At 36.6% G+C, this 15,020-nt stretch overlaps 1 protein-coding gene across 12 annotated transcripts in view; it reads left to right on the top strand.

Annotated features, from left to right (window-relative positions):
- The window catches only part of ARID1B (AT-rich interaction domain 1B), a 411,191-nt gene that overhangs the window by 120,621 nt on the left and 275,550 nt on the right, over positions 1 to 15,020 (top strand). For 10 of the 12 annotated variants that reach the window (XM_059035978.2, XM_059035981.2, XM_067011074.1 and 7 more), the window contains exon 3: positions 7,924 to 8,052. The exons of the other annotated variants lie outside the window; for them this stretch is intronic. In XM_059035978.2, the coding sequence (XP_058891961.1) occupies positions 7,924 to 8,052 (129 nt within the window). The remainder of the gene's footprint in view (positions 1 to 7,923; positions 8,053 to 15,020) is intronic. 12 annotated transcript variants of the gene reach the window in all.

Consider the following 15,020-nt stretch of genomic DNA (forward strand, 5'->3'; position numbering starts at 1 on the left):
TGGAAACTAAAGGATGTACCACTTTACAAAATGGATAGTAATGTTCCAGAACTTGTTACCCTCAAGAGACTAGAAATGTAAATTAATTTAAGAAGGGTATAAATAAATTTGTGGGTAATAGAATGACAGTGATTATGAAGAGGAAATAAAGGCTGTTCAGGACATGTTGCCGACTTTTGGAAATTGAGGTCATGAAAGGCACCACCATTCAGTCCCCACAACCATGTAGAGTATTCACTCTGCAGAACATGGGTCTGACATAGTATTCGCTTAAGCTGTGATTTGCTAAATATAGAGCAGTTGGACTTAGAATAAGCAGTGAAATTTTGTAGGCAATTTATAATTATAAAGAAATCCAAGAGAGATTATATGTATATTATTTTCACTGTTTATGATCTTATAAACATAAAGTGTGTACCTGATAAGGAAGTTTTAGAAAGCAAAATTTGTCATGAGAAAAAACTTATTGCTGATGACAAATGAGAACTTTTCAGTTTAATTTCACAAATCAAAAAGTAAAGCTATTTTCTGATATGAATTTTAAAAATATTTTTAAGCTAAGGGAGTGGGCTAAAGTAGCCCAGATATGTTGGTTGTTTTTCAGTCTGTTAAACAACAGCAGTGTTTATGGCCCGGCAGTTATCTGTTAGGTACAAGGGCATACACAAAAATGGAAGTGGGCTCCATAGCAACGAGAGCTGAGTAACTAGCTCGATTGTGTGGTTGGTCGTCAAGCCTGTTCTGGAGTTTAGACACTGCTTGACCCTTGACTTCTTTGCTGACTCCTCCAAGCCCACGTTGTCTTTTTTTCTGTTACTCAAGGGAAGCTGGACAAAATTTGAACGAACTTATGGCTGTAAGTATACAGTGCATACAATAAGCACTCAGTATACATTCCATTCGTTGATTGTTTCTCAGTTTTCAAGCATGAAGGAGTAATTTCAGGAAGTTACAGAGTTTTTTTCCCCCCTTAGACAAGCTTAAGGACAAGATTTATTTTTCTTTTTAAAATAAGAAAGTGAATTTAAAAAGCACCTAAATTGTTTAATAAAAGTCTCAGATGGGAACTTAGCTTAAGGGACTATATAGATTGTGGAGCATTTGTAGGATTTTGACCTTGTAAACTTTATTTATTACCTTCTAACACATTATTTTTGACTGGACATGTTGACATAATAAAATTTCCTCCTGCAGTTGGTTCAGCCACACATCGACTTAGCATCTGAATTCCTTGCTGTGGGGAATTTTCAGTCTGTCTCTTATGCATGAAAAATAGCATTTACTCTTTCTGTAAAATCAGAAGCCAGCAGAATATGCCACCTTAATGACTAAAATGTAGCTGTTGTGAACTCATTTTTCCTATGCTTTTTGCCTTCCTTTTTTTGTAGAATTTATCTGAAAGGACTCAAATTTATGATGAAAAACAAACAGATAAAAATTAAGAAGCTTTCTGCTGTTAAATATAAATTGTTATAATATACTTTTTGATAATTCTTAGAAAGACAGCAGTAATTAATCCAAAATAAATTACATTTAGTTTTAGATTCATGAAAAACTCAGAGTTGGTTTAAGAAATGATACATAACATTTGATGTATATTCTTCTGGGCTATTAATTCTTTGCTCACCACACATACACAGATTTTTGTATTTAAAAATATATATATGGTTTTGTAACCTGCTACCCCTTAAGTCCCACCTCAAAAATTCAGGGACAGACTTTCTTGCTATTCAATACATATTATCTACAATTAGAATCATTCATTTTAATGACTCTGTGATATTTTATTGAATAAAATATCATTACCCTCCCCTTTTAAACCAGTCTCTATGGAGGCACATTTAACCATTTAGGCTGCTTCCCTGTTTTTGAGTAGGGGTGGTATCAGGGGCGTGCAGTGACCTCCTTGCTACACATATCTGTGCACACTTGTTTTATATTTTTCCTTAAGGTAAATTCCCAAAAGCAGAATTCTGCGTTGAAGGGATATTGTTCCTATACATATTGTGACTTGCATTAAATATTTGAATTTACATACTCATTATGATTGTTTCAGTATTAATTGCTGTGTAATATTTTGGAATTATGTAAGTTGAAAGTATGAAAGCTCCCCGTTAAGCACCTAGAAACAGTTACTATTTTATTATCAAATAGGAAACTTACATCTAGGTGTAAGTAAGGCCGGAATGGTTTGACATAAATACGTTAGAAAAAACTGTGAGGTCAAAAGTTTAGATACCTTCTTTGTTATTAAGTGTATATACATACATTTAAAGTTATAATATACATACAATGAAGTGCTCAGATCTTAAGTGTACAGTTCGATGAGTTTTGACAAATAAAGTACACCTATGAACCAACCATCCCCGTTAAGATACAGAATATTTTCATCACCCTAGAAGTTTCCTCACCCCTTTTTCTTGCCAGCCCCCATATCCCACAAGCACTGTTTTGATTACTATCACTATAAAGTAGTTTTGCCTGTTTTTGAACTTCATATAAAAACATATTATACAGTGTGTTGAATGTATGTTGTATTCATTTAATATAGTTCTAGAGGGAAGTGTAGATACCATACCAAACTGTTCTTCTTAGAACAAAAGGATCTGAAGCTGATACGAAAATTATATACTAGAGTAAGAACAGCAGGTCCTTCAAAAGAGGGAAGTTGGACCCTTACCTTACACTGTGTGCAAAAATTAACTCAAAATGGGTCCAATCTAAAAACATAAGAGCTAAAGCTGTAAAGCTCTTAGAAGAAAACCTAGGGGAACGCTTCATGACATTAAATTTGGTGGGATTTATTGGACATGGAAACCAAATGCGCAGACAACAAAAGAAAAGATAAATTGGAGTATATCAAAATTTAAAACTTTTGTGCATCAAAGGACACTATCACAAGAAGAAAAAGGCCACCCACAAAAGAGGAGAAAATATTTGCAAATAATATATAAGGGATTAATACACAGAATATATAAAGCATTCCTACAACTCAACAACAAAAACCTAACAACCCAATTAAAAAATGGGCAAAAGACTTTAATACATTTTTCCAAGTAAGATAAACAAATGACTGATAAGCATGCAGAAGATGCTCAACATCAATAATCATTAGGGAAATGAAAATCAAACCCATGAGTGTGATACCACTTCACACCCACTAGGATGGCTATTACAACAACAAACAGAAAATAGCAGGTGTTGTCAAGGATGTGGAGAAATTAGAACCCTTGTGCACAGCTGGCAGGAATTTTAAAATGGTGTTGTGGCTGTGAAAAACAGTATGGCGGTTTCTCAAAAAATTAAACATAGAACTACCGTATGATCCAGCAGTTCCACTTACGGGCTGGGTATATTTCCAAAAGAAGTGAAAGAAAAGGCTTGAACAGACATTTGTATGCCTGTTTTCCTAGCAGTATTATTCACAGTAACCAAAAGGTAGAAACAACCCACCCATTGCCCACAATGGGACAAAATATTGTATATACTTAAAATAGAAATATTTTTAGCCCTAGAAAGGAATGAAATTCTGATTCATGCTGTAATATGGATGAACCTTGAAGGCATTGGGCTAAGTGAAAAAAGCCCAACACAAAAAGACAAATGCTGCATTATTGTACTTATATGAGGTAACTAGCATAACCAAATTCATGGAGACAGAAAGCAGAATAGTCGTTGCCAGGGGCTGTGGTGGGGGTTAGGGATGGGGAGTTACTGTTTAACGGAAGTAGAATTTCCTTTGGGGTTGGTGAGGTTCTGAAGATGGGTAGTTGTGATGGTCGCACGAGAAGGTGAATCTACTTAATGCCACTAAACTGTACACTTTATGGTTAGAATTCCACGTGTGACTGTAGCAAAATCTGTTTTTCCCATTTACTTACTGTGTTGGAATTAGATTGCTTCCTCTTTCTGGCTCTTGTAAATAGTGTTGGATGGAATATCCTTCCTGGGACACACGTGAGTGTTTCATGGGTATGTATTTACGAGGGGAATTGCTGGGTCATAGGGCAGTGCACCTTGAAACTTAGTGGAGAAACTGCTTTCTCAAACTTCTTTAGATAGGAAAAGGATGAGAATTATAAACCTGATCATTTCTTCAGTTTTGAAGTATGAGCAAAGAGTTCAAGGTAAAGTAAAATGAAAAATGGGGCCTGGAATTCTGCACATTTAACATGACACAGAGATTTGAAAGTTAATACGTCCTTTATCAGACTAGTTTCCTAAAATAAATAACTTAAAGTAAATGAATCATTTTTAGCTATACTTTCCCTCTCCAATAATGTTTGAAAGCATTCGCATTTCTTTGAAACTTGGAACAAAACTTTCTGTTGTTACTGTGTGTGTTCATGTTCCACTTGAAGATCCTCTTTATTTAGAAATGAGAGAAATTTTTGTTTTTCTTATTTTTAAATAACAAATAGAAAATCCCTGATCTTAGGCATTTTCTGGAGATTTCCATTTGGTTTAGTTTAGTGATAAATGTCCAGCGCATTTGACCTCGAAGTTTAGCCAGTAATAGCCGAGGGTACTCTGCTGCTGTCAATGTGAGGTTTGGGGTTTTTGGCTATTGGATGAAGCTGAATCAAAGACTTGGATGGTAGAAGTCATTTCAGGTTTATAATGTGTTCCATCATTAAAGTTTTATATAATAATAACTTGATTTAATAATACATTGAACAACATTCATTATTCATCCAACAAACATTTCAGTGTCAGGCCCTCTTCCAGGAGGCCTACCATGGGTGTAGGAGTGTGTAGTCTAGTGATGAGGGCAAACAGTAAACACATGAACACATAATTAAAGGGTTAACTGACTAAATCTAATAATCTCCCCTGTGGTGAAATCAAATCAGAAATGGCATGAGAATGATGGTGGGTTAGTCCGGTTAGGGAAGGGGTGGTATCTGAGACAGAAGTGCTTTGTATCCTCAATTCTCAGCACTTGGTTCCTGAAACCCAGTAACTCTTGGTTACATTTCAACAGTTTGGTAATCTTATTTACCCTGAATATGGTTAAGAACTAAGAGATAAACAAAAAGACTCTTAGTAGCCAAAATTGATTTCACAAAACTTGAGACAATAAAAGCTCATATGCTTCCCTGATGGCTTAGTCCTTTGGGTCTTCGTAACAGTGTAGTGGGTTTCTCAGTCCTCAGCAGATGCTGTTAAAGATGGAGGTCAGAGGGAGGAACGGAGGCTGAAGGCCTTGATGGCATGTGAGAAGCGGGCAGTGCAAGACCACAGTTTCTCTGGGGTTTGTGCAGACAGCTTCCGGCAGTAGGCTCTGGGGCATTCCATGTATTATGGCTCCACCCTTCCATTTATGTTCCTTAATAATGATTGCTTGGTTTAAGATGTCAAAAAAAATCATATAATAGAACTTTGAAAGCCCTACATCTAAATTGATTAAAGCAAAAACATTATTGACCGTTAAAGAATTGACATTAGTTCCTCACAGCTGAGGTGCATTATATTTAGAAATTGTTTTTTAAAGATAACAGTTAATAATTAATATTTTAGAGGTAGTGCTGCAACTTGGTTTAATAAGTAATAATAGAAAATGCGTAGAATTCCAGGTAAGATTATAATGTTGCTGGTTATTATATTAATAGGAATTAATAGAGGAGGTAGCCCCATTTTGCAGTTGGAGATGTAAGACATATCATTATGTGGGCGATCATATTCCCACAACTGAGGTACAGGAGGGCTTGCATTTAGATTTCATACGTTTCTAGTACAGAGATTCTTCAGGTAGACTAGAATTCAGTAATCTCTGTTTTGTCATGGCTCCCACGTAAGGACAGTAGACCAAATGCAGTTGATTGGCTCTAGGCCCTATCAGTTATCCCAGGGTCTCAGAAGGTTAGTTAGCCAGTTAGTTAGTACCAGATAATGAGGCCATGTATTTAAAAGGATAGCAAGTAGGTTTTTAATTGTGGAAGACAGTGGTGAAAACTCCCAAGCAGATGCTTTTGATGGTTCCCCCTCTGACGTTTGCTCTGTTCTGCAGATTGTTGGCTATGGATCCATTGAAGATTTGCTGACACTCCCACCCATCCTACCTGCCTCCCCTGCATCCGACTTGCTTCCCCACTTTTCGGTGTTGGAATAGATAGTAAAAGAATCTGGTAACTTCATGGCTGCTCTAGTGTTAGGAGACTCCTGCAATATGTCCTCTTGTTGTCTTGCTTAGAAAATAGACACCCCCCCCCCACTTCCATATTGTGTGTAAGGGTTTCTGTAAACCAGAAAGTCAACATATTAAAGTGCAATTCACAGGGGAGTTGCTGGCTGTGTTGACTGAGCTTTACAGTCATTTTAACACTGGCAAAGTGTTATCCTAACTGCTTCAAATCAAACTGCAAAGATGCTTGTGTGAAATGCAGTATTAGATATCAAATCAAACATATGGGTGTTGAACGGAAGGGTATGTGTTGTGGTAGTATATGGTATTCTAGCATGTGGAGTTGTATTTTATGGAAATTCTTTGGCTTGGCTTATGTCAGGGACATACATTCATTATGAGATATCAAGCTGTAAAATAAATAAAAGCAAAGAATTCAACTGTGCTGTTGAATGGTTTTCAATACAAACTTGTCTGTTCTACTAACTTGGGGTCTGCGAAATGAGAGGCATTTGTAAGCCGTTGTGGCCAAATGTTTTGTCAGCGTTGCTAGCAGCTTGAAAATAATCTAGATCGGGTCAAAAGGAATATGAACTTTAGCTTTCTGCATTTTTTTCCTTTTACTTCATTGAACATGTTGCCAATTACTGTGCTAATTGGTCTTAGAGGCAAAGTGTTTAATATTTTCCTCCTCACTTCTTTTCCTCATTCAGTATTCTGTAGTCGATTTGTTTTTTAAGTGTATATCTGGGACTGATGACTGAATTCTTAAGTATGTGTGCTTATGGGGATCGTGTTCTTGGAGTTCTCAAATGGACCATATTGTGGTATTAACAGTGACTTCACCATTCTCATTCCAGGAGTGCTTTTTGCCATCCTGATATCTTGTTTTTCTTTTTCCTCTCCTGTTCTTTCTCTCAGTTGGGGGGGGGGGGAATGTCAATAGACTTCTCATTTGAAAGAACATCAGAAAATATCATCAGTGGTGTATTTACTGAATGAGGAAGGACTTTTGTTTGAACAATGATTTCAAGATTTTTTAGGCTCATGTAAATTAGAAATGGAGAAGACTGATTTTAGGTCGTTTTGTCTGTAACTCGGGTATTTGCAGCACAGTATGCTTTGCTTTATATCAGTAACCGTTTTATCAACTAGGAAAATACTGTCCTTGTATAGCTATGAATGTCTTTGCATCCAGAACTCATATTGATAGTTATATTGTTTGATATACATAGTATTGTTTTCTAAATGGGTTTCATTTTATTATAAAGCAGTGTTGTTTCTTTTTAGCCAAAATAGTATCAGGTAATGGAATTGCTGCTGTAACTGGTATCTGCTAAAATGTAACTGAGGCGTTCTGACCTTAGTTGAAACAAACATGTCCCCAAACCACAAGCATCCTACAGAGTATTAGTGAGCTTGGTCTGGAGTTCATTTTCATCTGAGTGTTGCATGAGAATGGATTAGCATAATGCTGCTTTGACTTTCTAGCAGAAACAATTTTTTGACGTCAGTATTAGAAACTCCCCCCGACCCCGCCACTGGATTTTTGTGAAATTATCAATTTTTGATGTCTGATAATTTAACTCTGCTTCAAAAAATACTTTGTCTTTTGTCTTCATTGATAGTTTGTGAGTAGAAGGCAGTATGCCAGTTTATCTAATGGAGAGAATATTAAAAATATCGAATTCAGTTGCTTAGCAAAGAACCCACTTCCTGTTGCTGAATTGAAACCATATTTGATTTCGCTGAATGGCACGTCTTGACTTTCTCACTTGCCCTGCTTGACTTCGTGACAGGTGCCGCCTCAGTATGGCCAGCCAGGTGTGAGCGGTTACTGCCAGCAGGGCCAGCAGCCTTACTACAGCCAGCAGCCGCAGGCGCAGTACCTGCCGTCCCAGCCCCAGCAGAGGTACCAGCCGCAGCAGGTGAGCGCAGTCCTGGCCCCCAGGCCTCTGTTCTGGGATGTCTTCCTGGCCATCGAAAACATTTCTGTTCTCCGTGGGAAAAATGGAAGTCTTGAGAAAATGCAGAACCATAACCCAAACTCTTTGTTTACGAATGGATGTTTGAGATTGAAGGGTGGGAAGATGACTCGTTTAATAGCTTCTTACATTACTGGTTCATGACAGCAGAAAATGTCAGTCATTTCATGTTCTTTGTCATTTGTGTTCTGCATCTTTCCAGAAAGTACTCTGTCACTCCGTTGAGGCTTATTCAGGAAAATGGTTTTATCGATCATTTAATCTTTCTAGTTGGCACATACACGGTGTTTTTCTGTTGAGCCTTCATTTGATTTGTTTTTGTTTTAATGGTAAGTGCTACTGGGTCAAAACATTGTTGCCTTTGGCAGTGTTATTCTTCCTAAACTAGCTTATAGACAGATAATCACTTCAATTACAATATATTAAAATACTAAAGGGATTCATGTACTTTTAAGTATGTTAAACACTTTCTAGTTTCAATTAGCCTCATTAAATACTCTTTTAGGTTATTGGGCTATGTATTTCAGCTTACATGATGTGTAGAAAAATAGTACATATGTATTTGGTACAGTGAATCAGTTTCATCTTGTTTTAGAGATTGTCGCTGAGTGATATTAAAAGGTATCATGAGCTCAGGACCTGTACTCTGAATTCAAATAGAGCTTTCATAGCACTTTTAGTCATAAGCATAGAAATGTAACTTTGCATTTTATATTTTCCTCTCTTCTTTCGTTTTTGTGGGTTGGGAGTGGTGAAGAGAGGGGAAGACAGTGACATTGACTCTTCCGTTTTTAAAGTGCTACTTACACAGCTTGGAGAGATTGTTGATGCTAAGCACAATATATAAATACAGGAAGCTTAATTTTAATAAATTCAGCTGATTTCTTAAGTATTTTCTCAGGTTCTTTGGAGTCTTTTCCCATGTGACTTTTATTTGAGTTCCAAAAAGAGTTTATGACTTCAAAGAAAACATGTTAAAACAACAGCTGAGATTGAAGATGTGTAGAATCTTGTTTTTTACATATATGTTTTCAAAATTTTGGTATTATATAAAGCAATTTATAGAGGTAGGAATGTACATTATTTCAAAATTATTTAGTCTGGTCTTTTATTTAAATGTGGGAAAATTAAATAACCTTTCAATACCATTTCTTTTTAAGTGAGAGAGACTGGTATCTGGGTTTATGATATATAAAGTTACAGGCTTTTTCATGGGCTTTCAGAGCCTTATTGAACTTCTCTAGACAGAATGTTTTGTCATGTCATCAGAGTTTAAGAAGGACTCAATAGAGAGATTATATTACTCATTTTCCTTCAGTGGAGCTAAAATGAATCTCTGATTGTAAAACCAATTTGATTAAGGATTCTGAGTGCCTGTCATTTCCTTCAAGACCAAGTTCAAAATTTACTTCCTTTATGAAGCATTCACTGATGACTTCTTCCACATGGCAAATTAGTTATTTAATATCCTTCATATTTAAATATTTAAAGCATACTACAGGTAAAATCTTATTTTAATGAATACTATTTTAATGTGCTTAGTTTAGGTCTATTTTATGCTTTGAACGATACTGCTGTTATTTTATTGACTTGAATACAATAAATCATATGTCAGGAAATACTATATAAAAATGATTCCTTAATGTAAATACTGTCATTTTTTTTGTATCTTCTGAGGAAAAACAAATATCTCTCAAAGTCTATTGGAAATTTTTTCCTGTCTTGATACTCCCTAACTATAGAATGTCTAAATATTTTTTAAGTTTTAAGTTTCAGTAAACTCTTCTGGGACAAAGAAGTGGAAATCAGAGACATTTAGGTAGCCTGAGACATTTAGGTAGCCTAATCAGAGGGTCTGGTTTGACAGGAACAGTTTTAGTTTTTAGGGAATTTGATGTTCAGATAGATTTGGAAAGTTTGTCTAGGAAATGAGATCTAGCATTTTAGATATAATTAGCACCTCCCAAACCAGAATAATCCCCCCCAAATCTATCCCCAAACAAAGTAAAAATAACCACTAGAATATTTTCCAAATCAAGCCAAATTTTAATAAGAATTTATAATACTGAATTCACATACATTTAAAAAACAAAGGAGCTCAACTGTATTTAATATAAGAAGCCAGTGTTTCATAACAGACAGAACATTCCTTCCTGTAGACTTTCCTTTTGTTCCCAGATATAGCATACACAGTCTGTTGATTTTTGTATTAGGAGATAATCAGCAAGTGTGACTTTGTGTCTTTTGTTAATGTGATTGATACAAAAGGTAATTTTAGGGTTCCATTAAGATACCTCACTTTGTGTCTTTAACGTTTTTTAATGTGTAATGTTTTGGATAATCAATACATTCATATGTTTCAAAAATTAACAAGTACAAGGAAAGGATACAGATTCCAGTCTCTACCATAGTTCCTCTTGCCTAGTTCACCACCCTCCTCACCCTTTGCTAGATAACCACTTCATTAGTTTATTGTATGTTTCTTTATATAAAGAAGCAAAATACCATATTTTAATTGTTCGCTCTCATATTACACAAGTGTCGGTACACTGTAACGTGCTGTAGACATTCTTCTGTTCTTTGCCATTCCCCCCTCCCTACCCACTTAAATATATTTTCTGTGGTTCTTTCCAAAGGAGTACATAAAGCAATCCTCCGTTCTTTTTTTTAGCTTCATTCCATTTTATGGACGTATCATAATGTATGTGACCAGTTCTCTTTTGATGGGCATTTAGATTATTTTTAGTTATTTGCAATTCAAACAGTACTGCCATGATGCTCTGTATATGTGTCATTTCATAAATGTCCAAGTGTGTCTGTAGGATAAATTCCTGGCTGTGTCAGTGGGTATATGCAGTTGTGATTCTGGTAAATATTGCTAGATTGTTCCTGTTAGGGGTTGTGCCAGTTTATACTCCCACCATCGATGTGTGAGGGTACCTACCATGTGCCAGGAGCATGGTTTTAAGAAGCTTCTGGATGTTTACCAATCTGACAACGTAGTTTTAATTTACATTTTTCTTGTTATGAGTGATTTTTGAACATCTTATATATTTAAAAATGTTTACGTTTCCTTTTTTTCCTGGACCGTCAATTCGTATCTTTTTATCTTGAATTTTTCTATTCAGTTGTCTCTTAAAAATTGATTTATATAATAAAAACTAGGTATATTAGGGAGACTAGACCTCTGTCCATGATTTGAATTACTCCCCCATCTTATCATTTGTCTTTTGACATGAATTGTGGCACCTTTTTTGTCATGCAGAAGGGCTTTTTGAATTAAAAAAAAAAGTTTATGTAGTCAGAATTGGCAGTCTTTGCTTTTATGATATCTGGATTTTATTTTTAGTGAGATTATGAACCTTCCATACTCTGAAGTTACAAAGGATCTGTCCCCTGTTATTTTGTAGTATTTTCATAGAGTAATTTCTACATTTCACTTATCCTAATCTATGGAGAGAGGTATGATCCAACATAAGTTTTTTTTCTCTAGATGACCACTTGGTTAAGGAGCTTTTCTTGTATTAGGTCTCGCCAGAGAACTAGCCTATTGGTTAGGATAAAGATATTTTATTTTAAGGAATTGACTCAGACAGTTATGGAAGCTGGGAAGTCCAAAATCTAGTGTGGACCAGCAGGCTGAGACCCAGGAGAGCTGATGGTGAAGATGAAGCCTGAAGGCAGTCTGCTGGAGAACTCCCTCTTGCTTGGGGGACTGGTCTTTCTGTTCTGTTTAGGCCTTCAACTGATTGGATGAGGCCCACCCACATTATGGAGGGTTATCTACTTTACTCAAGGTCACTGATTTAAATGTTAATTTCATCCCCAAGTACTCTCCAACTTGACACATAAAATTAACAATTACTGTTATCTTTCCTTTTAAACTTTAAAGCTTTTCCTTTAGGTACAGTGTTTGAGGTTATTCTGGGACTTTTATTCTTTTCCATTGGTCCTTCTGTTAGTGTGCCAGTACTGTACCGTTTTTATCATTTTGTTTAATATCTGGAAGGGTTAATACATCCTCATTACTCTTTTCAGAGCTCTCTTGGCAATTTGTGTTTGCTTATTTTTCATATAAACTTTTCATTTCTTACCATGCTTTTTCCTAAGAATTTTGTCTTTTTTGTTGTTATTATAATGGGATTTTTTTTCATTGTACCTTTTTTGTTTTATGTGAAATAGGTGTTACTTGTAAAATAATAAGAGTTTTTTAAAAAGTCCTTCATTTGAACAATTAGCAACACACTTGTAATAAAACGAGCTGGGTTTACTTGGCTTGGGTTGCTGCGGGCCAGGGAGAACACAGAACACGCTCCTGTGGAGCCTCGCGGAAGGTGTGGAGTTTATAGGTTTATAGGTTTATAGGGTTGGGCTGTGTGCTGGATGATTCTAAGAGGTATTAGGGGAGTGAGGGTCAGTCTGGACTGGCTACTTCAAAGAAGCTGCGAGCATTTGGTGATTAGGTGTCTTAATTTTGAGCCGTGAGGCAGGACTTAAGTGTGTCCGGGCTTTGTCATTGGTAAAGAGTCACTTAGAGAAAGACAGTGTTAGTAAGAAGAGGCAGATGTTTAGTCATTTTTGTTGTCAGAAAGCGGCCTTGTCCAAATCTGCTTTCAGCACAGCTTATGTGCTATGGGTGGTGCTCTGGTCTGCTTGTTCTCAGGGCTGATTTTCCTTTTCTTCTCACCTTCCTACCCCACTCTCGCTCCTCTTCCTGAATGACACGCATTTTAGAATAAACCTAGCCTCATGATATATTCTCTTTTTGCACATCCCTGAATTCAGTCTGCTGACATTTATTTAGCTTTCTTGAATCACTGTTCATAAACTGGATTGGACTGTAATTATCCTCGTGCGGTTTTGGTATCTGTATTATGAAGTTTTGCAGAACGAATGAGTTAGACACTAGTCGTGTCCCCCCCCCCCCCCACACACACACACACTATTTTAAATTTTTGGCCACACTGTTGCGTGACTTGTGGGATCTCAGTTCCCCTATCAGGGATTGAACCCAGGCCACGGCAGTGAAAGCCCAGAATCCTAACCACTAGGCCACCAGGGAACTCCCGTACTAGTCCCTTTTTAAACTTACTGGAAGACTTTAAAGTCTGGAGTTACCTGCTTTGGGAGTTTTTGGTAGAAGCATCTGTACAGTCATAAAGGATTGTGTAGCTCTTGATGTTTTAGCTTTTGTCCCGTTCCTGATTTTTGACTTTTGATCTTATTTCTTTTGTGAATATAGGCATATCAAGTTATCAAATTCTTCTTGAGTCAGCTTTTGACTTATATATATATTCCTATATATGTATCCATTTCATCAAGGTTTTCAAGTTTATTAACCTGATGTTCATAATAGTCTTTATTTCTTTAATTTTTATAACATCCAGAGTTAAGCATTTTAATTAATAATGTCATTCCTTCTTTTATTAATCTTGCCAGTGGTTTGTGTTTCCAAAACAAGTTTGGTCACTGTCCTCGTTATTACATGTTCTTTTTTATAAGTTTAATTAAGTTCTGTTCTTACTTTGATTATATCTTGCTTTTTGTCTGATAAAGGCAAATAAATATAAGACTAAAAAATTTCCTCCTAAGTACTACTTTGGTTACATCTCTCAAATTTTGGTATGCATTATTTTTGTTCTCCTTTAGTTCTAAGAATTTTCGTACTTCCCTTCATTCATTTTTTTTGAAAGACAGTTTTATTGAGGCTTGGGTTTGTGTTCTGTTCCCTCAGAAGGATTGGTGTGTGCTTTTGCCAGTTGCTTGTGGGCACTAGTCATCAGGAATCATATTTCATATTTCAGTTTGTAAAGTTTTATTATTTAGAAGGTTCTTAATAGGCTGACAACCAGGATGATAGAATGAGCATTCACTTGCCACCATACGTTCTCTCCATGTACTAACCTAGCCATATTCGCATATCCCCAGTTGTCATCAGAATGCCTTATTTATAGTTCATTTGTTTCAAGCAGAATTCAAACAAGGTTACTGCGTTGATTGGGTCCTGAAGTCTTTTTATCTGGAACGGTTCTCTTTTACCCCACCCCCATTCATGCCTTTGGCATGTTGAAAAAACGGAGTCAGTTGTCCTGTGAAATGGCTGGGTCTGCATGTTTTCCCTCGATGGGGCTTAATTTGTTCATCTAGCCCCTCTATTTCCTGTAAATTGCAAGCGAGATCCAAAGGCTTGAAGTTAAACATTTTTGTTTGTGATTGTTTGTAAATCATGTCCCCGACGCTTAGGTCACTGCTCCTGTTTAGTGGAGGGGTCTGTGACCCTCGCTTTGAGTGAAGAAGCCTCCAAATGGTTCCAGCCCCAGGCCGTCTGGTGACTATCAGCTGTCTTCCAGCTGAGGCTGTAGAGACACTGTGATGAAGATAGGCTTTCCCTTTTGTACTCTGTCCGAATTCCTCACCCACGGAATCTGTGAGCATAATACATGCGGGTGGCTTTAGGCCACTAAGTTTGGGGTGGCTTGTTACACATCATTGCTGACTGACATGGTTTGCATACTTCATAGGGGACTAAGTGAGGGCGTTACGTCAGGATGTTAACATCCTAATATTTAGTTGTCCTACAACAAGTGGTATTAAGATTGATCAGTGGATTCAGGTCATATGGCCTCTGGGACCATTTTAAATAGAATTCTCTTCTTGAGGTTTTACAGAGCACACCATTAAGTGTTAATTTTGACCAGAAACTCTGGTGATGGTTAGCCTGTGGTTGCTAATTGTCAAAAGAGTCATTTCTTAATTCCTCCTACCTCTCAGTATCAAGTTCAAGACGGGTATTTTTCCTTTCTCTTTAGTGAGTTTTCATGCTCTTAAATGATGGGTATAGCCCTTCTTAGTCTCTAATTTATTGGAGAGGTGTGATCTCCTACTTTACTCCCTTTTGGTAGGCGCTGGAT

This window comes from Kogia breviceps, chromosome 13 (assembly GCF_026419965.1).
Source record: "Kogia breviceps isolate mKogBre1 chromosome 13, mKogBre1 haplotype 1, whole genome shotgun sequence".
Taxonomy (NCBI): Eukaryota; Metazoa; Chordata; class Mammalia; order Artiodactyla; family Physeteridae; genus Kogia; species Kogia breviceps.